This window comes from Oryza glaberrima, chromosome 2 (assembly GCF_000147395.1).
Source record: "Oryza glaberrima chromosome 2, OglaRS2, whole genome shotgun sequence".
Lineage (NCBI taxonomy): Eukaryota > Viridiplantae > Streptophyta > Magnoliopsida > Poales > Poaceae > Oryza > Oryza glaberrima.
In genome coordinates this window covers 5793498-5820627 of record NC_068327.1, presented here as the reverse complement: position 1 = coordinate 5820627, position 27130 = coordinate 5793498, and the positions used below count along the sequence as shown (strand labels likewise).

General features: G+C 42.3%; 2 protein-coding genes and 1 pseudogene across 2 annotated transcripts; 2 read left to right on the top strand and 1 right to left on the bottom strand.

Annotated features, from left to right (window-relative positions):
• Positions 1 to 496: 496 nt before the first annotated feature.
• Positions 497 to 3688, bottom strand: LOC127763317 (plastidic ATP/ADP-transporter-like). Its single transcript, XM_052287972.1, has 5 exons — positions 2854 to 3688; positions 2340 to 2606; positions 2114 to 2257; positions 1688 to 2035; positions 497 to 1171 (listed from the first exon to the last, which is right to left on the bottom strand). Exons 1-5 carry the CDS (start codon positions 3592 to 3594, stop codon positions 782 to 784), a joined length of 1890 nt encoding a protein of 629 aa, XP_052143932.1. The 5' UTR covers positions 3595 to 3688; the 3' UTR covers positions 497 to 781.
• Positions 3689 to 12922: 9234 nt separating this feature from the next.
• LOC127761768 (caffeoylshikimate esterase) lies at positions 12923 to 14639 on the top strand. The gene has a single exon (XM_052286098.1). The coding sequence runs from the start codon at positions 13037 to 13039 to the stop codon at positions 14066 to 14068; it is 1032 nt and encodes a 343-aa protein (XP_052142058.1). The 5' UTR covers positions 12923 to 13036; the 3' UTR covers positions 14069 to 14639.
• Positions 14640 to 18846: 4207 nt separating this feature from the next.
• Positions 18847 to 25994, top strand: LOC127761694 (probable protein phosphatase 2C 61; annotated as a pseudogene).
• The last annotated feature ends 1136 nt before the right edge of the window (positions 25995 to 27130 follow it).

The window sequence follows — 27130 nt, the reverse complement described above, 5'->3', positions numbered from 1 at the left end:
GATCGGATCTGACGTGAGGCCGTAACGGAACTGTCGCTAACAAATGTACGGGCCCAAATGAGAGGCATATCATGCGGTTGTGGGACGACGGCGGCCGACGGCAGGGGAGCGAGCGCCGGCGACGGCGTCGACCGAGAGGTGGAACCGCCGGTGACCATTGGACTGCGCTGACCTCACCGGCTCCGGCAGTTCTTCGCTGGCTGGCAGCCCGACTCTTCTGAAGTTCTGATACCAACACACTTTGTCTTGTAGTAACATCAGCATAGATGTCACAACTCTAGTATAGCTAAATTTAAAGGTTGCAAGGCCGGAAAAAAAACATGGATAGCTACTATTGTAAAGATTCAAAAACTTCTCCAACGTTTACTTCCAGATCAGACAACGTCCTAGTCTGGAAAATCCGACGAAAAGTTTTGGTCCTTTCCTGAAGGTTGCAGGTTGCAGCACGAAATAAACATTTGCAAATTGCAAGCATCGGCCACTAGTAGATGCAAAATGAGTTGAGGAACCGGAATTTCCACAAAATTGTAATTACCAAAAAGGCAGTTTCATATCTATGGGATGGAACAACAGACAGCTACAGATATTCTCAAGCAAAGAACTAAAGACAATTCTCAAGGTGAAGTCAAAATATATATGCTACAACAACACAAAAAAAATGGCCTGCTTATTTTTCTTACCACTCTGCTGCTTTCCTCAGCAACAACCCATGGCAGGCCAAACTAAGCAGCTTTTGATTCCACGGAAGACTTATACTAACTAAATTTGCAAGGCAAAGAACTTATTGAGATTGTTGACCAGATTTCTCCGAGGTCGTACTCTCAGGTTCCTGAGACTGTTTGATGGCCGAACCATTAGCAGAGTTTTCACTCGCTAGAGTTTCTTGGAGAGAACCATTTCCTGATCCAACAACTTGAGCAGTTGTTTCAACCGTCTTTGCTTTCAGCATTTTCTCCTTCTCAAGCTCTTGCTTGGCCAGTGGAGAGAACTGTGAGTCAAGGGACCTTACAGCACCCAACCAGGCAAGAACAATTACCAATAGAATTCCTCCTAAGTAGGGTGTAGAATTCGCAAGAGATCCAAATGATAAGATCATGAACTGCTGGATCAAGGCACCTCCAGACTTCCCCAATGGGTTGCAGACCACATCAATTGCTGCCTTACCTTTGACCTGAAATCATGAATAGAAAGCACGCATGAGAAGAAAATTTCAGAACCATTTAAGACATATATTCTGAATCTTACATCAGCTTTAAAATTTGAAAGTCATACGTTCTTAACAGTGAGATAACATGAGAAAGATATTGGACAGTTACTATAGTAGATTTGTACATCATAATGTTACGGTTAGCATTTAGAAAAAAGAAGCACAATAAATTTGATACAGTTATATTGTACCAATGCAAATAAATTCCAGCCACAATCAACAAATTAATCAGATTATCGTAGAAGTAGCAATTTTGATATGTATGCATTCTACTATAGCCTATCAGGTGTCAGGTACTATTCTCATAGCAATCCATCTTGTAATAATAGCAAGTGCATCAGCCATACGTAGCACAGTTCCCTGAATTCAAACAAAACTACTGGGTAGTAAGGCTTATCTGTTGAATACTACCACATGTTTTCTCACATTAGAGCAACTGGCCTGATTAATTATATCAAGATAGGAATTTTGAAGACTAACCTTCATGTCCTCGTCCAAAGGAATGTATGCCATTTCCTTACAAGGGTCAAACAAACTGTACTTCGCACTCTTACTGAAAATGTTCTGCATTGCCCCAACATAAACCGCAGCAAGCAAAGGTGTCATTCCAAGTGTGGCCATAAGAGGAGTCAATGGCTCACCGAATAAAATCAGTGAGAAGAATCCAACTCCAGTGAGAAGCAACACTGCAGGGGTGATTGTAGCTGCGACTCCCCACCCAAACTTCCTAAGAATTACTCTCCCTAACAACATCATTGTAAATGTGGCTATGCCAGTAGCAGTCGAGAAATCCCCCATGAATGAAGAATACTCATTAGGGCTTGGGTACTGCAACAGAAAACAGAGTTAATAACCACGCATATTATCACCAAACAATTGCATATCTGGTAATGTGGATGAACTTACTTGTGCCTTCAGTTTTGACTTCCATGTCACCTCCACAAGGTTAATGCTTATACCATAAGCAACGACCAGGGTGGCAAGATCCCTCACATACCGAGATGACACAAGCACCTTCAAACTCTCTCCCATACTCAGCTTTGGCTTATCCTGCAGGGTCATGTTTGAAGCATCATAAATGAAAGTTCAATAATCAGAAGTAGCAAATGATAGAAACCACAAGAAAACCGACCTTCTTCTTCCGCTCGACGACTGGCGCAGCTGATTTATCAATGACAAACTTGTTTACTCCCCAGTAGATGCCGGCAATCACAAGACCAAGCAAAACCACTATGCTCATCATGCCCCTCAGTGAAATCGCCCATCCGTCCACCCCTGGACCCAAATTCTGCCTCATGTTTGAGAAGTATTTCACTGTGCGACCCGAGAAGATGAGTGCCACATTGGCCCCAAGCCCGAACAGTGGGTAAAACTCTTTGGCCTCTTCAACCGTAGTAATCTGCAATCGTTAAATGCACTGAGAATTTGTGTACGTAGCCAATTGTTTTGAAGTGAGAATCTACACAAATTTAAACATGACCCGTTCAGCTATTCACAAATGTTTAGAACAACAATGTCCTACAACCAACTGACAATTTTGTAATTTCGTAGACCAACATCACTGTCAGTTATTGCCGATATTTCAGGAGAATAGTTTGCAATTTCAATTGCTGCTACTAAATCCGAGAGGAAAGATTTGATTGTACCTGATTGGCGAATCCCCAGAAGAGCACGGAGATGACGACGCTGCCCCAGAGCTCGGCCATGACATAGAAGAGGCAGAAGCTCCAGACGCGGAGGATGGCGACGGGGCCCAGGAAGCTGGGCCCCAGCGCGGCGAGGAGGCGGTCGGCGAGCGCGGTGGGGTGGATGGCGTCGCGCATGGGGTAGAGCAGGTAGCCGAAGGCGCCGAAGAAGGCGATGAAGGGGAAGATGACGGTGTAGAAGAGGGCCTCCTTGGAGAGCACGTCGGCGAGCTTGGTGTAGAGCAGCATGAACCCGATGGCCATGGGGAGGTTGACCCACGTCTTGAGGAACGGGATGATCTCCGCGCTGCTGCCCTTGGCGGTGACGACGAGCACGTCCTTGGTGTCCCGCAGGATGGTGTAGTTGAAGAGGATGCAGAAGAACATGAGCCCCAGCGGCACGATCTTCTTCAGCGTCTTCGTCTCCACGCCCAGGAACTTGGGCGAGGCCGACCCCACCGGCTCCGGCGCCGCCGCCGACGCGGCGGCGGCGCGGAGAGGCGGGAGGGAAGGGCGGAGCGGGAGCGCGGCGGGGAGGCGGAGCGGGGTCGGCGTGGGGAGGTGGAGCCCGAGCCGGAGCGGGGTGACGGCGACGCTGCCCCGCCGCTGGCGGAGGAGGTGCGGCGGCGCGGCCGGGTGGTGGTGGTGGGCGGCGGCGAAGGGGACGCGGAGGCGGTGGCTTGCGACGAGGCCGGACTCCATGGCGGCGGTGGCGGCGGAGGTGGGGAAATATCTTGGAGGTGGTGGGGAGGAGATAAGGTCGGGGCGCTCGGCAAAGCGGGGGTTTGGGGAAGGGGAGGGGTGTGTCTTATACTACTACTACTCCGGTGAGATTAGGGAGGTGGGGAGGAAGACGACAGCAGTGGGGAGAGTGGGAGGGGCCGTGTGGCTGGCTTAGTGCTGAGATTAGCCTAACGAATCTTCTTCGCTAATCTGAGGAGGGGAGACGCGGACTTGGGAGTGTATATTCAGTGTACTGAATTTTTTTTCCTCTAGAAAAGTTATACTACCAGGCTGTAGTAAAAAGACAACCAATTTATTTTAGAAAAAAACGAAACTGATTTGAATTCTAGTAGAATTTAATTTTAGTGGTTTATTTAAGGCCCTGTATTGGGTGCTTAAGATTCTAAGAATCTACTGGTTAGTAGCCAGCTTATGAGAATATGGAAAAGCTGGGTTTTCTTGCTTCTAGGTTGTAGTTTATTTTCAGGATTCTATAACTACAGATTCTCAGAATCTGGGTGATAATCTGGACTGTTTGAGGGAACTGGAGATTCTAGTAAAAGCTGCAGCAACTAGAAACTCCCCTCAAACAGACGCTTAGCCGTTTCTGTTTAAGCTCTCTTCTCATCATGGTTAAGAAAACAAATAAAATAAATTTTTGTAAAACTACAGATAGTTTAGTAAAATTATTATGAGACTATAGATAGATTTATTAATTTATAGTATCACAAAACTAAATGAACAAATTTATTAGAAAGCTATAAATTTAAGCAATTGTATGTAGAAACTATATATTCAGTGTCATTTTTTTCCTCGCAGCACGGAGCATCGATTTTCTTGGAGAATTACACATTTTAAAATTTTACTATGTTAATAGGTATAGGGATAGCACATCTAAAATTTATTGTTTTATGAAGATAATACTAAATGTATGCTTTCGAGTAACTATAGTTTTAGAGTTAATTGGATCATGCCACTGCAATTTTGTCATATTAAAAAAAGCCACTTCTATTCACGAAATCTGCTGAGTGCCATTGAAACTTTGTAAAATTGGATCCATACCACCACCGTCACTTTTTCCATCTATCACCGTCATACTCCAGCGTGGGACCCACACGTCAGCTGCATCCTCTTCCTCCAACACCTCTCTTCTCCCTTCCCATCTCTCTCCGGCGGGCGTGGCTGGCGAATAGCAGCAGCAGGTGGCCGGCAGCAGCAGCAGGGGTCTCCGCATCAAGGGCACCGAACTGCGGCGGCGTCAAGGTCGACCTCGGCCTCAAGCACGGCGCCAACCCGGACGAGGTGCTGCCGCTCCTGCGCGCCGCGCGCCGCGAGGGCCTCAACGTGGCCGGCGTGTCGTTCCACGTCGGCAGCGGCGCGTCCCGTGCCGGCGTCTACCGCGGCGCCATCAAGGCCGCGCGCGCGGCGTTCGACGCGGCCGCGGAACTCGGGATGCCGCCGATGCGCATCCTGGACATCGGCGGCGGCTTCGTGGATGGCGGGGAAGGCGGTGGGCGGCGCCGGCGTGGTCGCCCCTCCCGTCGTCCTTCTCTCGTCTCGCTCGGCTGGTCTCGTTTATGAGTGCGTGGTCAAGAGAGAGATTGCATATGTGGTTTTGTTCTTCAACCTCAGGGGCAAAACGGAGACGCCCACCCCCATGCCGGCCGGGGCCGGGAGGACGAGCTCGAACCTGTACCCGAGGCTGTCGCCGGCGGCGACCCCTGCTGCTGCTGCCGGCCACCCGCTGCAAAATTTTCAGAGTCCATTGGATTCAAAGATTCAAATCTTTTTTTTTGCGCATGCGTAAACCGAGCTGAATTTCAGACGCCTATATATACAGCATCCCTCATGCAGCATGCCATGCTCATCATCCAAGATTCAGACAAAAAAACATTCCTTTGTCTACAACAAAGATCAAGAAACCCAAGTTAAGAATTAGCCCATCCATCTTAATCCATCAGCTAGCTAGTAGTTGAGAGTTGATTAGTAGCTAGCTTGCCTTGAACATGGAAGGGGGCAAGATGAGCAGCATGCGCATGGATGCTGCTGCAGCTTCTGTTACTGTCCCTCCCATGCAGATGCAGACAGGTGATCAGAGCAACAGGATCGCCATCATCATCTCTCCAAGAGCTGGGAGCTCCAAGATCCTGTTCGCTGGCCACGCCCGCCGGAGAGAGATGGAGAAGGGAGAAGAGAGGGATGGAGGATGAGGATGGAGCTGACGTGTGGGTCCCACAATGGATTGTGATGGTGATGGATGAAAAATGTAATGGTGGTGGCATGATCCAATTTTACAGAGTTTCAGTGGCATCCAGCAGATTTCACGAATAGTAGTGGTATTTTTTTAATATAGCAAAATTGCAGTGGCATGGATCCAATTAACCCATAGTTTTATGTTACCATGGTTTAAATATGTTGTTTTATGATAATTTTGTTAGAGTATATGTAGTTTTTGAAATTTATTTTAAAACATATGTTTAAATTATCCCTAAAAATATATGAGGGTTTGTACTATGTATTTCACAAAATATTCTTAAAAACCAAAATTTTTAAATTCAAGTCAAAATGATGCTGATCAATATCTTAAAGCAAAGCGTAATTAACGCACCACACAATATACAGGTATCACATAATTTACTGGGTGTGGTTGTTGAATCACGCTTGGCCTTATTGTAAGTAGAATGATGCATAGAAACAACAGTTGACACGACAATGATCTCCAGTAAACTCCACGTTGATTATGAACAACACTTGAAAAACAAATAAAATAACGGTTTCGTATGATCGGGATATTAATTTGAGTTACATTCGGACTAAAGAGAGATTCAGCCATATAAAAAGATAATTATAATTCCTCATTTGGATTACCATAATAAATATAATGGATGCACTCAATATGATTAGGGATGTTGAGGGTAGATGGTTTTTCTATAATAAAAAAAAGGATGAATCTAGAGAAATTGGATGTATTAGTTAATTGTATACATGCATGTTTTTTTATTATGAAAAAAAAAAGATGGTTACATCCTATATTTTGAAGTAAAGAAAGTAATAGATTGTTATATTTTAGAACAAAATAAGTATTTTTTAAAAAAGAAAAGGGCGAATAAAAAATATCAGTAAAGTAAAATGGCCTCCTGAGGTAGATACTACAAGTCTTGACAAGAGGTTAATTGGTACTACTACTACTTGCTACAGTAGGGGCCAGTAGCAAGTGGAACATTTTGCATGATTTGCTACAGGATGAGTGGCAGTAGTAGTACGTTCCATGCCAAACCGATCGATCCGTGCGTGCCTGCACCCCAGAAGGGTCTGAGGAGAGTGAGAGGACGGGAAACGCATGGGAATGGGATGCGCCCGCCCCCGGTCCTTGGTCGCAGGCGATCAATGTTCCATCCTCACGTCGCGACGAGCGAGCAGCACACTGCACACACACTGATACTCCCTCCCTCCAAAAAAAAAAAAAAAGACAAACCCTAGTTTTCGTGCCCAACATTTGACCGTCCATCTTATTTAAAAGAATTATAAAAAAAATTAAAAAAACAAGTTACGTATAAAATATTAATTATATTTTATCATCTAACAATAATGAAAATACGAATTATAAAAAATTTCATATAAGACGGACAGTTAAAATTGGACACGGAAACCCATGGTTTAACTTAGAGCGTTGCTCGCACCTGCAGTATCGAAAAGTTTGTTGGGCGCCACCACCGCTGTCGCGTGACCCTCCCTCCGCTCCGATTGACGGCCAGGAAATGTCCGGCGCGACGCGATGCCCCCCTTTGCTCTCGTCTCGTCCGCCACCGCGACGTCGTCGTGTCCGTCCATCCCACGTGACTCCGCCCCCGCCCCCGCCCGGTGGGCCGCCGGCCAGTGGCCCCTCGCCTCCTCACGGCCGTCCATTTGCTCGCAGCGCCCTCGTGCTAGCTGCCGGGGGGCCTTGGACAAATACTGGGACGGAGTACGGGAAAACGCACTGATTCTGCCGTCGAATCGCGTGCGTATCTGCATCTGCATATATCGGGGCGCTCTTTCTGGGACTGGGTGATTAATCTCGTGTCGTGTCAGCTTAACTAGTGGTCTAGTGCATGGGATGATGATAATTCCAAGGTAGATGGCGTGTGGAGTGTGGTTTATTAGTGATAAAAACCCCTTTTGGCTTTACGCGCGTGAGTGCCACGGGACTCTCGGGCTCGGCTCATGTAGGCTGTACGTAGCGTGCAAAATATCTCTCTCTCCGTCTCGAGATCGATCGCCTCGTGTCATTTTCAGTTTGCTCCCTTTTTCCGGCGACGCACGCACACGCTCCTCATTTCGTACGGGGAAAGCTCGTGGCCTAGGGCAGTCTAACCTATAATTTCTATAAGTAGTGTTATAATATCATGTCAATAAGATATCAGAATAAAAAACTACACTACACAACCCATAGTTTTTTTTAAAGTAGACCATTAATAAATATATCATCTCTCTTCTTTACCAATCATATTTATTCTTCATCTATTATGAAGACACTATTCTCTCCCAATGCAAAACTTGATAGTGTCTAGCACATAGGTTCTCGTATTGAAGCTATGTCTTGCATGATACCAAGTTTCTTCCTCTCTTCACCCTCTCTCTTAATTAATATAGTGCCACATAAAATAAAAGTTCTACATGGTAATGTAGTTAATGCCATAGACAATCTTAGATGGAGAGTTGGGACTACCCTTATAGCGATTTTGCATGCACTGGCCTGCTGCTGGCACAGTGGCGCTCCACACGTATCTGAAGGTTAAACCAATATTGGCACCATCCGGCCTAATTGCCTAAACAAGTGCGAACTTATAAAGACGACTGTCACGACCACGGGCTTTAATACTTCATTTAGGTGCTAAAATAAACCAATATTAATGAAATTATAAAATTGTTAAATTTACATAGGTTATACGCAGATTCGTCTATGGATGCTGGTGTCAGCGTAGTAGTTGTATGGCTACCTTATACTTCCTACCTCCCATATTAAGTTCATTGTTAGCTATCTCTATTTGTCCCAAAATAACTTTATTTTTTAGAGTAATCATATCGTTGCATCAAAACTTGTGAAAGTGGGGAATACTCCCTCTGGAGTAATCATATTGAGGCTGATCGGTAGTGATTGCTGTCGCAGCTGCTGCGGCTGCGACAGCTCCAAGCTGCTACCACTGGCAGCCATTTTCAATGGCCGCAGCCGCTGCGACAGCCAGCAGAAGCGATCAGCTTCATTGGGAGTAGATAAAGTGATGAATAGTTGCATTGAGATTTGATAAAGTAGAGGTATTATAGTATTTTTGCTTCTGTATTGGTATGTGTGTGATGGATGAAAAATAAACTTATTTAGGGATGGAGGTAGTAGTGGCTATGATTATGCAGTCGATACATATAAGTCCTATATGTGCAAAGTATACGTGAAAACGATTTCATTCTTATTGAATGATAGAAATAGTCCCTATTCAACTTGCGTGCGTATAGATGGCTAATTGGTCACTTGGCACGGTCTGCCCTAGGCACAACCAAGGCACGACCTAAGATCAGTTGGGTTGGCACACTCTGACTGACACGCCGTGCCCACCCACAGGCTGTATCTACGGCGTAGGCACGACCAAGTAAGACTCGAGCTGTGCCGTGTCGGCCCGAAGACACAACTAGTCCACCATAATCGTCCTTAGAATAAGTATATTTTCCTCCCTCGTCTTTTTAGGCTACACGTTATTGTCTGTTATAAGACTATTTGCGCTCCCTCATCTTTTTGAACTGTGTCTTATATTGCTGAAGTAAATCTATTTTGCCTCCCTCTTCTATTTGGACCGACCGTCGACCTGCAGGAGCGTTGGCCGTGCTATGTCGAGGAAGAGGCTCAGACACAACCCAACAGTCAGTCGGACCGGCACGGGCCCAACAATAGTTGTGCCGTGCCAATACCGGGCCAAAACTCCGTGTCCTGAGCTAGACCGTAAGGCCACGGGCTTTTTGACCAACTATAGTCGCACGTCCCACGTTGCGTTTGTTGACCGGTCACTCTATCACGTGTACATCCGAAAGCTGTGCACGTAATTGACGGCCCCATCTGACACGAGATGGTCCGGCACAGTGCACGGGCTATAGCTCACTTTGCAGGAAACTTAATTAGTGGGCTATGCGGTGGCCCATGTAGCATAAGAAGATGGCCTACTCATGCAACGGTCCCAATGAGGCCCAATATTCACAAAGAAACAGAAGGATAGAATTGATCTGCTCGAGTACCAGCAGCCAGCAGGGCCCCACCAACCGCTTCTCTCTCACACAAAATTTTCTTCCCTCTCTCCCTCACCTACCGGGTGCGCCCGTCCACGTCACAATATTGGACCTGGCCCCACCAACCTACCACGCCCGCGACACCTTATCCAGGGTCCCACTCGTCATAATCTCTGTTTGGCCATAATTGGAAACCGAAACTGCACACAGCAGTACTTCCCCCCATTTTAATCCTCTACGGAGTACTCCCACCTTAAAAAAAAAAAAAAGACAAAACCCTGGTTTCCGTGCCCAACATTTGACCGTCCGTCTTATTTAAAAAAATTATGAAAAAAATTAAAAAGACAAGTCACGCATAAAATATTAATCATGTTTTATCATATAACAACAACGAAAATACGAATTATAAAAAAATTTATATAAGACGGACAATCAAAGTTGGACACAGAAATCCAGGGTTTGCCTTTTTTTGGGACGGAGGGAGTACTCGTAAGATTTAGGCTGAGTTCTTATCTCAGTTTTCCTCAACTCACCTCTCTCGTTTTCCACGTGCAACTTTTTAAACTGTGTTTTTTTTAAAAATCTATATGAAAGTTGTTTTAAAAAATCATATTAATCCATAACTTTTTAAAGAATTAGTTAATACTTAATTAATTATGCAATAATACGTATCCCAACCCCTCCTCCGAACACACCCTTAGAGATCTTCCCAAATTGATCATCATCTTGCATGTCTATTTATCTACGTGTGTAGGAGTAAATGCTATAGTTACATGTCTGTTTGTTTGTGCATGTGGGCATCATTGCATATCCACATGTATGCTTAACACAACACTTCGATTGATGAGGTTTAATTAAGAGATAATTTAAGAAATACTACTGATAAGCGTTCAAATCTAAAAAATACCATCGACAAGTATGAGTTCTACAAAATACCATTGAACAAATGATTTTATCTTTAAAAATACCATCGCCGTTATGGTTCTGTCTATTCCGCGCTGTTAAATACACTGTTCGTTCTATAACACTTAACATGACGGAATGGAAGGAACCATAATGACGATGACATTTTTTGGATAAAATTGTTTGTACAACTAGAAAGGAAGCCCGCGCTTATGCGCGGGCATCTAATTTAATGTTGCTTGAAATATTACTCTATACATGTGAATATAATGTTTGTATATGCGTGACTGTTCCTGATTCTATTCTCAACCTGTTTTTTTTGTCAATATTTTGTTTGTAACTATTTTAAATGCTAATTATCCTTGCAACACATAAATTCTAAACTAAAATTACTTACAACCATGAAATCTTGAATTATTGGAAAGTATTATGTTGCAACAATGGAGTTGGCTCCTATGAACTGTCATCTAAACTATATGTTCTTTTTAATACATATGAAATCTTCGTTTTGGGTTCTAAACTTTAAGAAATTCATTTTCTTAAGAATAGTTATTGAACTTTATGCAAAAAAGTTCAAATGATTTCTGCAATTTATATTGGGCTTTGGATAGAAGAAAATTTGTTTAAATTTAGCCTAAATTTCGTTTGAATTCCAATTGTCCTTTCTATTTCTTTTGGAATATTAGAGGCCTACATTCTATCAATCGTTCTCGAAATGATTTTGATCTCTTAAAATTGGGATGTAAACAGAACTATGTTGAGTGTACAACTTGGTATGGGATAAATGCGTCCTTTCTAAAATCTTGCCTCCAAAATTGAGCCAAAAATATTAGTGTGTTTTACTTCCTCCGAGATCAATATGTATATGAGATATCAATGTGAGTATGCATTCAGGGACATGTAAAAATTTGATTTTAACTATTGCAAAAAAAAAAACAGAGGAAAGAAGGCGCATATGTACTTGTTGTAGCCATGCATGGAGAATATTTTAGAATTTTATTTGTTAGATAGATCTAACTGTCTAGAACAATCAGTTTATTAGAAATTTTGTCACCATAAAAGAGCATTAAATATCTTTTAACTACTAAATCTAACTACCAAAATAACAGGGAAAAAAGGGCATGATAAGGAAACGGCTACGGTTCCCGGTTTTGTCCCAATCTTTCATAGTGATTTGTATGTGTGCAGCGATAATATATATACTGTAATCTCCATTTGAATAGCTCAAGAGCAGCAGCAGTATTAAGATGATAGAGATCTCGTCCAGCCAAGTATATAGGGTTAGACACATAAGATCGATTACTCCAGATAAAATAAACTGAATAGCTCCATTAGATCAAATTTAAACCGATAGATGATTAGGTTTACAATGAATAAACTAACCAAATCTGTAGATAAACTCCACCCGTGCAGCAAGAATGACAAACAATCAGAGCAAGATGACTTCGGCGGAAATCAGAACACGCCCAGGGAATTAATTCCCGATCACGCTCGTCCAAACCAACGCAGCAACGATGGTGGCAAAAGGTTAGGCAGATGGAATCGCCATCTCCTTCCCGACCTAGGCGGCGGCGGCCAACTCAGAGAAAAACTAAAAGCCAATCTCTTGATACAAGGAACATGTCATATATATATAGGTGGCACAAATGCTTAGCCAACTGAACGGACTAAAGCCCAACATGGGCTCCTACACACCGATCCAAATAACAGAGAAAAACCTCATTAATGTAATACCTTGATTACTTGGTAATCCTGCCGCTAAGCATGGAAGGAAAGCAGCCACATGCATGCGTACATGCGGAGGTTGTGGGAGATGATTTCGGCTTTTTCTGTGGGTCCTCATCTTCTCTTCTCGCACCACGTGGCAATATGAGAGCATTTTTAGGATGCCACATGTCAGTTTGAGAGTGATTTTAGAAAGTTTAATGAACTTTTAGTATATAATAGATAGATAGATGGTATTTTTTTTTAAGAACTCACACTTATCGGTGATATTTTTTGGATTTGGACGCTTGTCAATTACATTTTCTTTTAGGTTATCTCATTTAAAAAGGAAGGATGTTTTATTGTCTTGGTCTTGACGCTATTGCAAATATGATAATCAAATTAAAATAGAGGAAGCAACCCTTTTTTTCCTTTCCTTTGTACTATAAATGAGCTCACTGCTCACCCATCTTCCATTTCTGCTGGCTTTCGTCAACGAAAAATAAAGGAGAAAAAAAATATCTTCTCGCCGTCTCGCGTGCTGCCGTCTCCGTCTCCGGCGATGGCGCCGCCGCCGCAGCCACCGACGGCGACGAAGTACTTCTGGGGCGACTCCCCGGAGCCCGACGAGTACTACGCCTCGCTGGGTCTCCGCCACGCCGAGGCCTACTTCCAGTCCCCCTGCGGCCGCCTCTTCACGCACTCGTTCCACCCGCTCTCCGCCGCCAGCGACGGCGACGTCAAGGGCGTCGTCTTCATGAGCCACGGCTACGGCTCCGACTCCTCGTGGATGTTCCAGAACATCGCCATCAGCTACGCGCGGTGGGGGTACGCCGTCTTCTGCGCCGACCTGCTCGGCCACGGCCGCTCCGACGGCGTCCGCGGCTACCTCGGCGACATGGAGGCCGTCGCGAGGGCGGCGCTCTCCTTCTTCCTCTCCGTGCGGCGGAGCGGCGCCTACGCCTCCCTCCCGGCGTTCCTCTTCGGCGAGTCCATGGGCGGCGCCGCCACCCTGCTCGCCTACCTCCGCTCCCCGCCCGACGCCGGGTGGGCGGGGATCATCCTGTCGGCGCCGCTGCTCGTCTTCCCCGACGACATGTACCCGTCCCGCGTGCGGCTCTTCCTGTACGGCCTCCTCTTCGGCCTCGCCGACACATGGGCGGTGATGCCGGACAAGAGGATGGTGGGGAGATCGATCCGCGACCCGGCGAAGCTGAGGGTGATCGCGTCCAACCCGCGGCTGTACCGCGGCTCGCCGCGGGTGGGGACGATGCGGGAGCTCGCACGCGTGACGGTGCTGCTGCAGGAGAGCTTCGGGGAGGTGGCGGCGCCGTTCCTGGTGGTGCACGGCACCGACGACGGGGTGACCTCGCCGGAGGGGTCCAGGATGCTGTACGAGCGCGCGGCGAGCGAGGACAAGAGCCTCATCCTCTACGACGGGATGTACCACTCGCTCATCCAGGGGGAGTCCGACGAGAACCGCGACCGCGTGCTCGCCGACATGCGCGCCTGGATCGACGAGCGCGTCCGCCGCTACGGCGCCGCCGCCGGCGCCGCGGCGGCCGACGGCCAGGCCGAGGCGCCCGCGGCCTGACGACACGGCGGTGCGATTCTACTATGCTCGATGTCCTCCTCCAATTCGCTAGATTTTTTCCTCTTCCTTTTTACTAGTATCGAATTATCTCCACGGACAAATGTTTTTTTTTAAATAATGTAAATGATTTACACTCCTGGTCTCTAATAATGTAAATGATTTACATTTGTGGTTTCTACAAGCAGGCGCACAATCAATAAGTAAAGAGAAGATAAATAAAAAAACTCGAGGTTATGGGATAAATCCCATCTAGGCATCTGCCATCTCCCTCCTGATAATATTCAACTATAATACCAAGTAGAAAATACGTAGAAACTATAACGATAATATCAAGTACTAGAAACTACGCCATCCAAAATAGAACTCCCACAGAATATGTGTAGGATGAGGTTGTTACTCTTGTGAAGATTCCAATATGATTTCTCATCTAAGATAATACCAACAAAACGATACTCCTACTCTATAATCTATAATATTACGTTCGTTCTCAAATAAACGACCTAGAATAAACATTATCTAGTACAACGAATTTAAATAGATATGATACATATCCCAAATAGGTAATGCACAGATTTATTGTAATACTCTCTCTGTCCCAAAATATAAGTATTTTTAAAATAGTGCCAAGTTAAATATAATGTTTAACTTTGACTATTAATAGCAAAAATCAATAAAGATCAATCGTGTAAAATTGATGTTACTGGATTTATCATTAAACAAACTATCCTAATATGCAATTCTTTTTATTTAAAGCATTTTACTTTTATAGATATTATTGGTTAAAATAGCATCTCGAAAACTACGTTGAAGTTCAAAACTGCTTATATTATGGGATGGAGGGAGTAAAATATAATTTTGTTATAGCTTGGTTTTGATTAGTGTGCCTCCTCGTACAAACAAATGTCTCACGTGGTAATAGAACTTTTGCCGACAGTCAGACACAACATGCAAATGTTCAGAGTTGAGTTCAGATGAAGAACTTTATACTATACTTTCTCCGTCCCAAAAAAAAAGGCAAACTGTGGGTTTCCGTGCCAACGTTTGACTGTCCGTCTTATATGAAACCTTTTTATAATTAGTATTTTCATTATTGTTAGATGATAAAACATGATTAATACTTTATGCGTGACTTATCTTTTTAATTTTTTTTAATAAATTTTTCAAATAAGACGAACGGTCAAACGTTGGTTTGTCTTTTTTTTTTTTTGGGACGGAGGGATTACTACTGAACAGATCACATGGATTGCAGATCAGATCAGTTGACTTCACGATAGGATCCCCAGGTCCGGAGCTAATCCCCGATGAGTGTGGAAACGCAAGCGATCGACCAACGACGTCGCGATGGCTGGTTCAGCGTGGTCAGGAATGTTCGTTCGATCGACATAGACCTCCCAACGCGGGCGCCGCAACGATTCCCGGTAGAGTGTTTAGGGTGTGATGTTAACGCTAAAATTGGAAGTTTGAATAAAATTGAAACGATATGACGGGAAAGTTGAAAGTTTATGTGTAGAAAATTTTTGATGTGATGAAAAAGTTGAAAGATTGATAAAAAAGTTGGAACTAAACCATGCCTTAATGTGCTGATCGAGATGACGATAGAGATGTATGGTGCCACCAACCGGTTGCGAATAGCCGACGGTTTGGACCAGACAGTCGTTGTGCTATGATCTCGTCAATGCCTCCTATGGATAAACCGTCGGACGAACGGCACGAGACGAATAATCGGACGCATCCATGAGCCGTCCGATCCGCGCGCACGCCATCAGCCATCCAACGTTATCAAGCATGCATGCATGCAAAACTATTTAAACTATTTTTTCTCTTAAATTATTTATCCAAATCATGATCCGATTGCACCATTAAATCCGTTGCAATTAAATCTTTAAAATAAGACCACATATGAATATATTCCGGTGAAAAAAAAAAGCTTATTATTGAATTATTTTAAAATATTGCACGCTGTTTCACCAAGTATATTGGTATTGTTTCACTAGTAGATCGAAAATGTTTTAATCGTTTAAATCGGATGTTGCTTCACCTTATATAAAAACAATGTTTCAGCAAATAGCGAATTTCGAGTCACCGCAACATTTGATCCATATAAAGTAAAACATTTTTTGTGGAACAAAAAATGAAACGAATTCTCTTAATAGATGATTTCTATAATATGTGAGTGATTTGTTGCAAAAGAATTTTTTAATTCACTATAACATTAGATCTATACATAAACATTGTGAGTACACTAGGTAAAACATTTTTAGTGGAATATTGTGAGTACACTAGTGAATACTTATTGTAACACTCAACCAATACATATGCAATATTTACAAATAAACCAGTGAAACACAATAAACTACTTACTGAAACATGCAAATAACACCATGAGATATATTAAAGAAAGATATATGCATCGTGACACTAAATAAATATGTGCAACATAATAGAATTTCAGCTGAAACATCTAATTTTCACATGTAAAACATTAAGTTTAATTGGTTGAAACATATGTGTGTTTTTTATTATAATATAGTCATATGAGATCTTGTTGTAAAGATTTATTGCAACGAATACAATGGTGTAATCGGATCATAGATTGGATGAGTAATCTAGAAGAAAAATCATTTTTCAAGTTTGCTAAAAAGGTGTTATGTACATGCAAATAACCTCGTCTCATCTCTCTTTCATGCATATTAATGCTCAGAAATAAAGCGTATGTAACAGAGAGAGCATCTGATAAAGTCTGCATGAAGCAAAGTCATAGTAAGATGTGTCCGATTTTTTTTTCAAGATCGGACGACCAATCTGAAGTGTTTTCCTAGTTGTTGCTATGTGTACAGTGTTGTTTGTAGAGCGTCCGATTTTTCTCCCCGTGTCGAATGTTTGAGACGAAGCATTTTCGGATGAACCTTCATAACATTCTGTAGAAAGATGGTTTCATATACTTTATGTTGGGGAAAGCAATAGAATTGAAGCTGATCCTGGCCTGGTCGACATGAATCCAACAGAACTACAGTAAGCTTTTTCAGAAGTATAAAGAACAACACCAACGAACCTGGCCCGTCCGGAGATGACGATAAGTAGTAGCTTACTAAGAGCAGGTACAATAGCAGACTATTAGCCGGTTATAAATATATTTTAATGAGATAAAAGATGAGAGAGAAGAGCAGCGGGCTACAGATATGTAGCTAGCTGCAGCATGGAGTCTAAAATGTAGTGTGTATATGACAGGTGGGACCATATATTAATGGTATAGTAAGCAACTATTGTATGAATTGGCTATTAGATTGGCTATAGATGAATTGGAGCCAGTAGTGGGCTATACTATTAAACTTTTTTAACGTGAGAATGAATAAGGGTGTAGGGGTTCATGTTCATGGGTTAGACCCTTAGAAATTAATTAGATCCCTCCCCTATACAAATCACACAGCACCGTATAATTTCACAAACTCAATTCCTCCCCAATACAAGTATAATTTCATTCTATTACACATGGTTCAGTAAGCAATATTCTGCTATTGGTAACCTATTACAAGGTTGGTTTAATAGGCAGAATATATGGTTGCATGGCACCAAGTCACGTTATTTTACGCGTGCGTGCTTGCGGTAATATAACATTAACCTCTCACTCTCCTTACCATCCCACCTGTAAAATTAAGACTCCATGAATATGAGATGAATACTATTCTTTGGACTTCATCTCAATTTATAACACATATTTAGCACTCCAAATAACATCAAATGAAAAATTTATGCATAATTTATTGTTGAAACAAATACAAGTTGAGATGCATATAATGTCACCAGTCGTCGTTTTTCCATATTCCTTACATTATGTTGTTGGGATTAACGTGATATGGTATAAACAATGTTAATAAAACATGCGTTAGGTTGGGATTGATCTTAGAAATTTGAATTTTATTGATTCTTCGTTATACTAAGTAACAAAGATATAATTTTTAGATCTTATTGTTTCTGTATGTATACTACTATGCTAATAAATTATATATTAGAGTGTGTACCTAGATTTCTTCATACCGTACATTATGATTTCAACTAGATTATTGATATGGTATGAACAATAATGTTGATAAACATGAGTTAGCTTAGGATTGATTTTAACTTTTGGATTTTATTGATTCTGCAGTATACTACAGTAACAAAAATACAATTTGGATCTTACTGTTTCTGCATGTATATTACTATGCCAATAAGTTCCAGGCCATCTTCCCCATTTTCGCAAGTGGAGGATAGAGGGGTTGGGCTTCACGGCTCCTCTAGTAGTAGTACTTTTAGTCGGGTCCTCCTACTTTCTCGGGCTATTCCCATGGATTTTGCTCTTTTGGTCTTCGAGATGGCTGTTGGCTTCGGATGCCATCGTCCTACTGTCATGATGTTAGTCTTCGGGATTCTTCCTGCTAATGAGCTGCAGCATCGCCATCATTTCTTTCCTAGCAGCCAACTGTGGTACTACTAGATGTGCATAAGGAAATGTTGCTCCGGCCTACACATGTCTCTTCGGCGAGCTCTATGCAAGAGAGGCAGCCTTCTTCTAGATCTCAGGGAGGATTCCTCAACAGGTGGTTGAAGTGGTTAAGATTCACGAAGGATTAGGCCCCGTTTAAAAATGGACCTCGGTTTCCTTCGTAGTTCACCATGTTTCATCTATCTTCTTTGATGGGGTTATAGATCTGGCCGATTCTTGTGCATTTATTGATGTTACATCGAACATATACAAGAACTTTGGTATAAATCTTATGGTGTTGCTGAAACTTCGCATCATGTGCCAACACTTGAATCTCCGCATATGGGATGCCCCTTTTGGGTTTGTGCATAGGCTTATCTTTATGCAACTTGCCTTGATTCAGGCTTCGTTGGAGTCGAGCTCCAAGCCTTTGCCATTGCCCATTGGCATCACAAGCAGCCTAAGGGTGTGTTCGGACTTCCAGGTTCCCAACCCCTCTTCCTCGTTTTCCGCGCGCATGTTTTTCAAACTACTAAACGTATGAAAGTTGCTTAAGAAACAAATTAATCCATTTTTTTAAAAAAATAGCTAATACTTAATTTATCACGTGCTAATGAACCGCTCCGTTTTCTGTGCGCTGAGATAGGTTCCCAACTTCCTCCAGCGAACACACTCTAAGGAGGACTCAATCATTTTCTATACTCTTTTTAAGTCATGTTCTGCAAAATGCTGATAAAAGGTGTAATTTGCTCATTCTTGTGGGGCTTCTTTTGCAAAATGGGATGAGTGAACGCACTGTTACCACCCATGTATTTTGTTTATAGTCTTTATAAAAAAAAACAAATGCACGAGTTTAAGAAAATCTACAAAGAATGAATCTAACCAACTGACCTACACGACTTTGGTCAAGATTTTATTTAAATTCATGATAAAATCATGGAACTAACTATATTTCAGTCTACATAATTCTCAACCAAAATCAGTCCATTTTTATTCTTCATGGTTCACAACAAACTATTATATAGAAATAATATCATGCATTAAAAACATAAGAAGTTGTAAAATCATCCCATCAAACTATAATCAATACAAAAGTTCCCAAGTAATTAACTTAAAAAATCAGTAAAATATTCCAAGAGCTAAAACACAATAAGTGTTTCTATCAATCCAAAATCCTCCATTAAAGAGTTATAAAGGACACCTTTCCCAATGTACTTTCCCAATACTTTCCCAGGAGATAGTGAGGACACCTCGCCTGCATGTAGGGCTGTCGAGCTCGAGCGAGCTCGTCTACCTAAGCTCAAGCTCAACACAAACTCGAGCCGAGTCTATTACACCTTCGAGCTTTTAGGCAAGTTCGGTTCGAGCTTGTTCGTGCTCGGCCATAAGTAGTATAATATAGTAGTATATTTTAATGATCATCTCTGGATAAATATAATTATTTTCTATTTGATCACTCTAATAAAAGAGTAGAAAAGGACTAAGATAAATATATTATACTAACACATACTAATTTATTGTCTAAATATATACTAATATAAATTGATATATTAGTTTATTAAATTAATAGGAAGAATAAACAATATGAACTATACACAGTCAAGCTCGGTAGAAGCTCGAGCTCTGTTCGGTAAAGCTCGCAGGCTTTTGCTCAGGCTCGGATTTGGCTCGTTTGGAGCTCGAGCCTAGGACGAGCTTGAGCTGCTCGCAAGCCTTGAACTTTTTTTTTTTACAGCCCTACCTAGATGACACATATCCCATTGGATCAGATATATTTTTCTATTTTGATTAGAGGAGATGGTTCCGAAATCACATCTTATAGTTACGGTAATATAGCTTTGTTATTCACATGAGAAATGATCTTTCGGACACCATCGTCTGATTTTTGGTATATACAGTTAGTCATGAAGCGCTGCAAGTGTTAGCACCTATATTCTATATATACTTTCCTGCAATTTATTTACCAACCGTCTGTTTGCATGTGTGGGACATAATCTTATTGTTAATAACATAGTAAGATGCTAATTGCATGAGTACCTAACTGCTAGTCATGCCCTTCATTGGAAACATATTATGATATAACGAAAAGTTAACCTTGCAAATAATACTCGTTGTTAGTTTTTTTTCTTGAAGAACAATCATATATATTGGCCATGACTGCATGATCCAATTGTTAAAATGCAATCCGATTTTTCCCAATTTCTCCTATGCCACTAGATTCAAGTTGAGTGTGTGACTTACAGAAATGTCAACTTGATGTTATAATTAACAGCTCAGGCGGTTGGATGTTGAAAAAAAAATCATCCAAAAACACCCTTTATTCCTTTTCACATATGAATAAGGTGTTAGATTGGTCTCTTGCCACCAAGTCAGAGAATTGCGCTAACGGGCTTGGCCCACCCACGCCCACACGTACCTAACGATGAGGACCGATTCCCTCGGTCCTGAGCGCACGTTGCTCTCTATCGCGCGATGATCGGACGCGCTATCTACGTAACGTCGCCCCTGATCCCCTCAACGCACACACAATTATCTTTTTTTTTCTTTATGCAAGAAACATTATACTTTAGGACGGTAGATAGCACTATACCTCGTACCTCACCTTTTTCTTAAATTACCCTAACAAACCTTTTTCTTAATTTTTTATCATTATTTTCATAGGTCGGAAGAACCTACGGCTAATTTAATTATTGAGATTTAAACTACATGAAACATTTCATGAAGAATCTTGAAAATGTTTTTTTAACATAGATTAATTATGTTGTCAATATGGATATACAAAATTTAAACGTAAATTTTATATTGGGAAAAAAAATCAAACAATGCTGCACGGGAGCAAAGTGGAGCCACTTTATTTGGTTTAAACTCCAGTGGTAAAAAAGCTCAAAAATTGTCAAGCTAAATTACATAGACTTGTATAGTTACATAGTGTGTGCATCTCCTTGCGAAAATGGTTAGTGAAAACTGTCTAGAGAGATTCACAAGTTTAAAATTAATTAGAGAGTAAGCTCATCAAAATAAGAGAATCAATCGACCCACTGACCACTATGTAGTAGTTGAATCTAACAAAACAATGTGAACGGTCAATTTCGTTATACATAAGTACCACAACTATTTGTTTTTCTCCGATATCTCATATGGCACATGTGATTTCAAAGAGAGATATATCGGCAAATCAAAATTACATCTCCAGCTTCACCTTTATGTGTGGAAGAAGCTAACTAAATAACCTCATGCTTTGATGGAGCATACCAGCCTACTACTCTGCTCATCTAAGTTGTGCCTAACGTTCATGATCACTACGTTGATGTCTATCTATGGCCAACTCTCACATCTTTCAGGAGGTGTAACCTTTTTTCAGGTAGCTAGAATATACGAAGTAGAACGAAGTGTGTGCCACTCTCAAATGCAGACAGACGGTTGGAAATGGGTGATGATGCGATTTGTCTAGTTATGTCTTCTGCCGGCTATAACATGGAGGCCGCTCACATATCCAGTTCGTGCCCTGTTACTAAATACTGACCTCCCATAAGTGATAAGTTTGTCATTTGTCATTGATAACTGCCGGCTATACCATCAAGGTGACCTAAAGATTGGATTACTAAGAAAATATGGACTAACAAAATGGAAAAACACATGCCGGTCAAAAAAAAAATAAGGTGGATTAGGTATCCATAACCTTAATATCAAAAATAGATGCTTGTGAAGCAAATGACTTTCTAGTTGGTTAATGGTGGAAGTGTATGACAAGACTTTTTACGAAATAATAAATACATGAAGGATAAACTTCTCTCTATATGTCTAGCAAAACAGGTATTTTTTTTAGTCCTGGACCGGTCTAATTAAAGTTAAAGATCAATTTCTAATATTTGGGTCTTTTAGATGTGGCAATGAGAGAAGCATAAGATTTTGGAAAGACACGTGGTTGGGATTGCGTACTTTCAAAGTTCAATACCCTACTTTATATAATGTGACTCGAAGTCTACTGTCGCAGAGGTTATGACCACAATGCTGTTGAATGTTTTTTTGGAGAGCCATTGTTGGCCAAAGCTAATTGAGTGGAATGGTTTGATTCTTAGGCTACCTAATATAACTGTCAAATGAAAAATACTGCTTTGTTGGTAGCTCCATAAGAACTTATGGCCAATTTTCAGTCTCTAATGTTAGGATCCAAATGAATATTCTATGGGACTTTATATGGTTTCTTTAAAAAAAGTAATTCTAACGAAGGATAACCTGACTAAAAGAAAATGGGGGCAGACAAACGTTGTTCCTTCTGCCATGCACAAGAGATAATCCAAATCTTTTCTTTGAGTGTCATATTGCCCAGTTTTTTTGGAGATGTGTGTTTTTTTTTTAATATGCCTCTACCCCGTAACACAAAAAATATTTTTGGTAATTGGCTTAAAGGGGTATCTATGTCTATAAAAAAAGATGATTATAATTGGAGCTAATGATGTATATCGGTCAATTTAGTGTCGTCGTAATGATCAAGTTTTTAATGGTAAATAATTATCTAACCCTATGTAGGTTATTTTCAAGTCTTCCTATTGTCTCAATTTTTGGTCTATGATGCTACAATAGGGGGAGCATGATACAATGCGCAATGGTGCTATACTTTTGGTATTGGTAGCTAATGGTCTCTTATTCTATTATAGGTGACTTAGTTTCATTAGAATTGCTAGCTAATAAAATATATGTGGTTTAACTCTAGTCAATAATAAAGAAGAGTTGGGGATTTGTCCCATCACCTTATGTTTTATTTTTACCTTTACCTTTTTTTTAACAAACTTATGCCTGTATATCTTATGACAAAAATCGAAGGTGTAATCTATTTTCATTATTAAAAAAAATAACATCAAAGGCTGCTCACGGCTCACCTCGCCAGTTCATGCGCTGTTACTAAATGAATATTGGCATCCAAAAAGTTTGTAATTTTTTACTCAATACCCAACTGCTTGGATGGAGACTACTCACCTGCGCTGCCCTGTTTGTTTGGCTCCGACATCTATAGATGGCCAAATAGGCCATCTAGCTCGGCATGACCCATGCACGACTGGGCCTGGGCCGAGGTCAGTCGGCCGGCACGGTCCGACCTACACGTGGGGCCAGTTTGTGCTTGCCCACGGGCTGCACCCACGGCCCAATAAGACTCGGGCCGTGCCGGGCTGGTCCAAAGACACGACAACCTATCGTGCTTTTCTATAGAATAAGTCTATTTTTCCTCTCTCATCTCTTTGGATGGTGTCTTATATGGTTAGATAAGTCTATTTTGTATCTCTCTTTTCTTTGGGCCGTGCATTATATAGCTGAATTAAGTCTATTTTGGTCCCTTAACTATTTTTCTTGATCGCATCGGGCTGAGCCGGCCCACCGTACTAAGGCTCGGCTCAGGCATGGCCCAATTGTCGGCATGGGCCCGACACCAGTCATACCATGTCATATTTGAGCCTGGCTCTCGAGCCTTATGGCCATCTATGCCGACATCTTTATCTCACTGGAGAGAGGAAACACTCGTAGCTAGCTTACCTTCTGGCTTCATGAACAAGATCGATCAGATCAAAGAAACGCTTCCCCTCGAGACTTCTATCATAATTGCTACTTCAATGCCATCTCTTTCTACTTCAATGGCGGTAGACACCGCCTGATCTAGATATCTTCATAGTTCATCGTCAATCCAGTTGCCTCAGGGTTTTGGCTAACTTAGCTGCATGTAAAAAAAGAAACGTAATAAGCATATAGTTAATTGAATATTAATTATTAATAAAAAAATTAAAATAATTCTTTAAAGCATCTTTTATCTACCTCTATAACCGTGACGCTGACGCCTTGGCGTCGTCACGCGCGTGTACTTTTAGACCGCGTCTGTCCGCGTGGCTCGACGCCACAAAAATACCAACTCCATAGTCTATGTCAACTTTGGTAGTATCGCATACAAGACGCCCAAGTACTTGTTCAAGGTCGGCCATGGCCTAGAGGACACCGGCAAGCCATTTCTATGGGTAGTGAAGAAGTCGGAGGTAGCTGGGTGGAAACGAGCCGAGCCGTAAAGTAAAATAATCGATATAAAAAGATGGTGGTCTAAGCTCCGAAACAAGCGGCTCGCAAACCAGCTTGGGCTCGGCTCATTTCAGCAATGAGCTGAAAAGGAGGCTTGGGGTTGTCTCGTTTGGCTTACGAGCCGAGCCAAGCCCGAGCTGAGCTCATGAGCCTGAGCCTTTTTTCCATCACTGCATCGAAGATAGAAGAATGGATGTCGGCCCTGGAGATGTTTGGGATGACACTCACCACATGCAAGTTGGGCCCGTGAGCTCACGTCTTATTTTCTGTACCCAATAAAAGGAGGAAGAAACAGAGAAAATGTTGCAAGTGGCATACACTCGCCACACGCAAGTTAGGCCTGCGTGCTCACGTATTACTTTCTCTTCGCAATAAAAGGAGGAAGAAACAGAGAAAAAAATGGCAAAATTTGTTACAGGACACGCAAAAAAATGTGTAATTAGTTGAGGAACACCGTAAAATTGTGATACTGCCCCAGGACATTATAAAATTTGTGTAATTTGCTGAGGCACACCGAACGCATTATTTTATCATTTTCCGGCTGAAAGTGGTGATATTTTTTTGAAATGCTTAGATTGCCCCCGCGTCACTCCACCGAACGAAAAATCCCCAGTCCCTAACCCTAGCTTGCAACGGCGACGGTGGCGGAGGAAGCTTCGGCGGCGCATGCTAACGCGGTGATGGAGGACCAGGCGTAGGTCATGGCGTCACCCAGCGACACGCTTGCCGGCGTCTATGATGGCCATGGCGGCCCCGACGCCTCCCGCTTTCTTCATTCCCGCCTCTTCCCTCTCGTCCATGGTGCGTGCGCTCGCCGGCGTGTGCGCGGCGGAGCTCCATCTTTTACTTTGATTTGTTAAGGTTCTGAGAATCTTTAGTTGATTTGTTGGCGCCAAAAATTGAACAGAGTTCGCGGCGGAGTGCAGCGGCGTGGTGGACGCTGACGTGATTAGGAAGGCGTTCCTGGCGGCCGACGAGGAGTACTAGCAGCTGTTGCGGTGGTCACTGCCGAACATGTCCCGCGCGGCCGCCTCGGGCTCCTGCTGCCTCCTGGGCGCCATCTCCGGCGACATGCTCTACGTCACCAACGCCGGCGACTCCTGCAGCGTCCTCGGCCGCCGCGCGGCAGCCGATTAGACCGTCTCCGAGCGGCTCTCTACCGAGCACAACGTGGCCTCGGAGGAGGTCCGGAGGGAGCTCACCGCGCTCCACCCCGACAACGGCGAGGTCGTGGTCCACGCCCGCGGCACGTGGAGGGTGAAGGGGATCGTCCAGGTGGCGCGTGCCATCGGCGACGTGTACCTCAAGACGCCGGAGTTCAAGCACGACCCAGCGGTGTAGCGGCTTTGTAGCTGCTGTGCTGGCAGCGCCGCCGCCGTCGAGCTGGGGCAACATATAGTATAGAGGGTAACGCGGAGGCAATCTGGGCATTTAGAAAAAAAATATCGCCACTTTTAACCAGGAAATGATAAAAATAATACGTTCGGTGTCCCTCAGCAAATTACTTAAATTTTGTAGTGTTCTGGAGCGATATTATGGTTTTTCGGTGTCTCTCAACTATTTATATGTTTTTTTTGTGTCCTATAGCAAATTTTACAAAAAAAATAAAAATAAAAATCCTGTGTTTATCGTGTTCACTTGATTGTTTGTGCTCTTCTCCCTCGCGTCCAAGCTCGTGTGTGTTGCATGGTTTCGCTACAACCGCCGGGTTTCGCTGACACCTGCCCTTTTCAATGGGGAAGTTGTACTACTCCCTCCATACCCAATATAAGAGATTTTGACATTTTAATTACACTGTTTGATTATTCGTCTTATTCAAAATTTTTTGGTATTATTATTTATTTTATTTATGACTTACTTTATTATCCAAAGTACTTTAGGCACAACTTTTCATTTTTTATATTTGCACAAATTTTTTAAATAAGACGAGTGATCAAACAGTGCAAGCAAATTAAAATCCCTTGTATTAAGGAAAGGAGGGAGTAGTAATTTTCGTTGGCATTAGTTCTGCACGGATTTAAGGCTTGTTCACTTTGCTACCATTTTCAACTTTATAATTTTTTTTGACAAAGTTATCGAAAAAGTGGCTATATTTAGTTTGTTGCTAAATTTTAGTACGTACATATGAAATCTTACAAAAATTTTGACAACCTTACTAAAATTTAGAAAAATGGTAGCAAAGTGAATAAGCTTTACTTTCATAGATGCATGCATTTTTGCTGGCTGCAGAGAATTCATCATGCACATCAATTGAGTCACCCGTCATTCTATTTGGATTTGGGGCGTGTTTAGTTATTTGAGTGTAAAGTTTTTTAAGTATATGATACACATTTGAAATATTAAACATTTACTAATAACAAAACAAATTACAGATTCCGCCTGTAAACCGCGAGACGAATTTATTAAGCCTAATTAATCCGTCATTAGCAAATGTTTACTGTAACATTACATTATCAAATCATGATGTAATTAGACTCAAAAGATCCGTATCACAACTTACATCCAAACTGTGCAATTGGTTTTTTCTCACATTTAGTGTC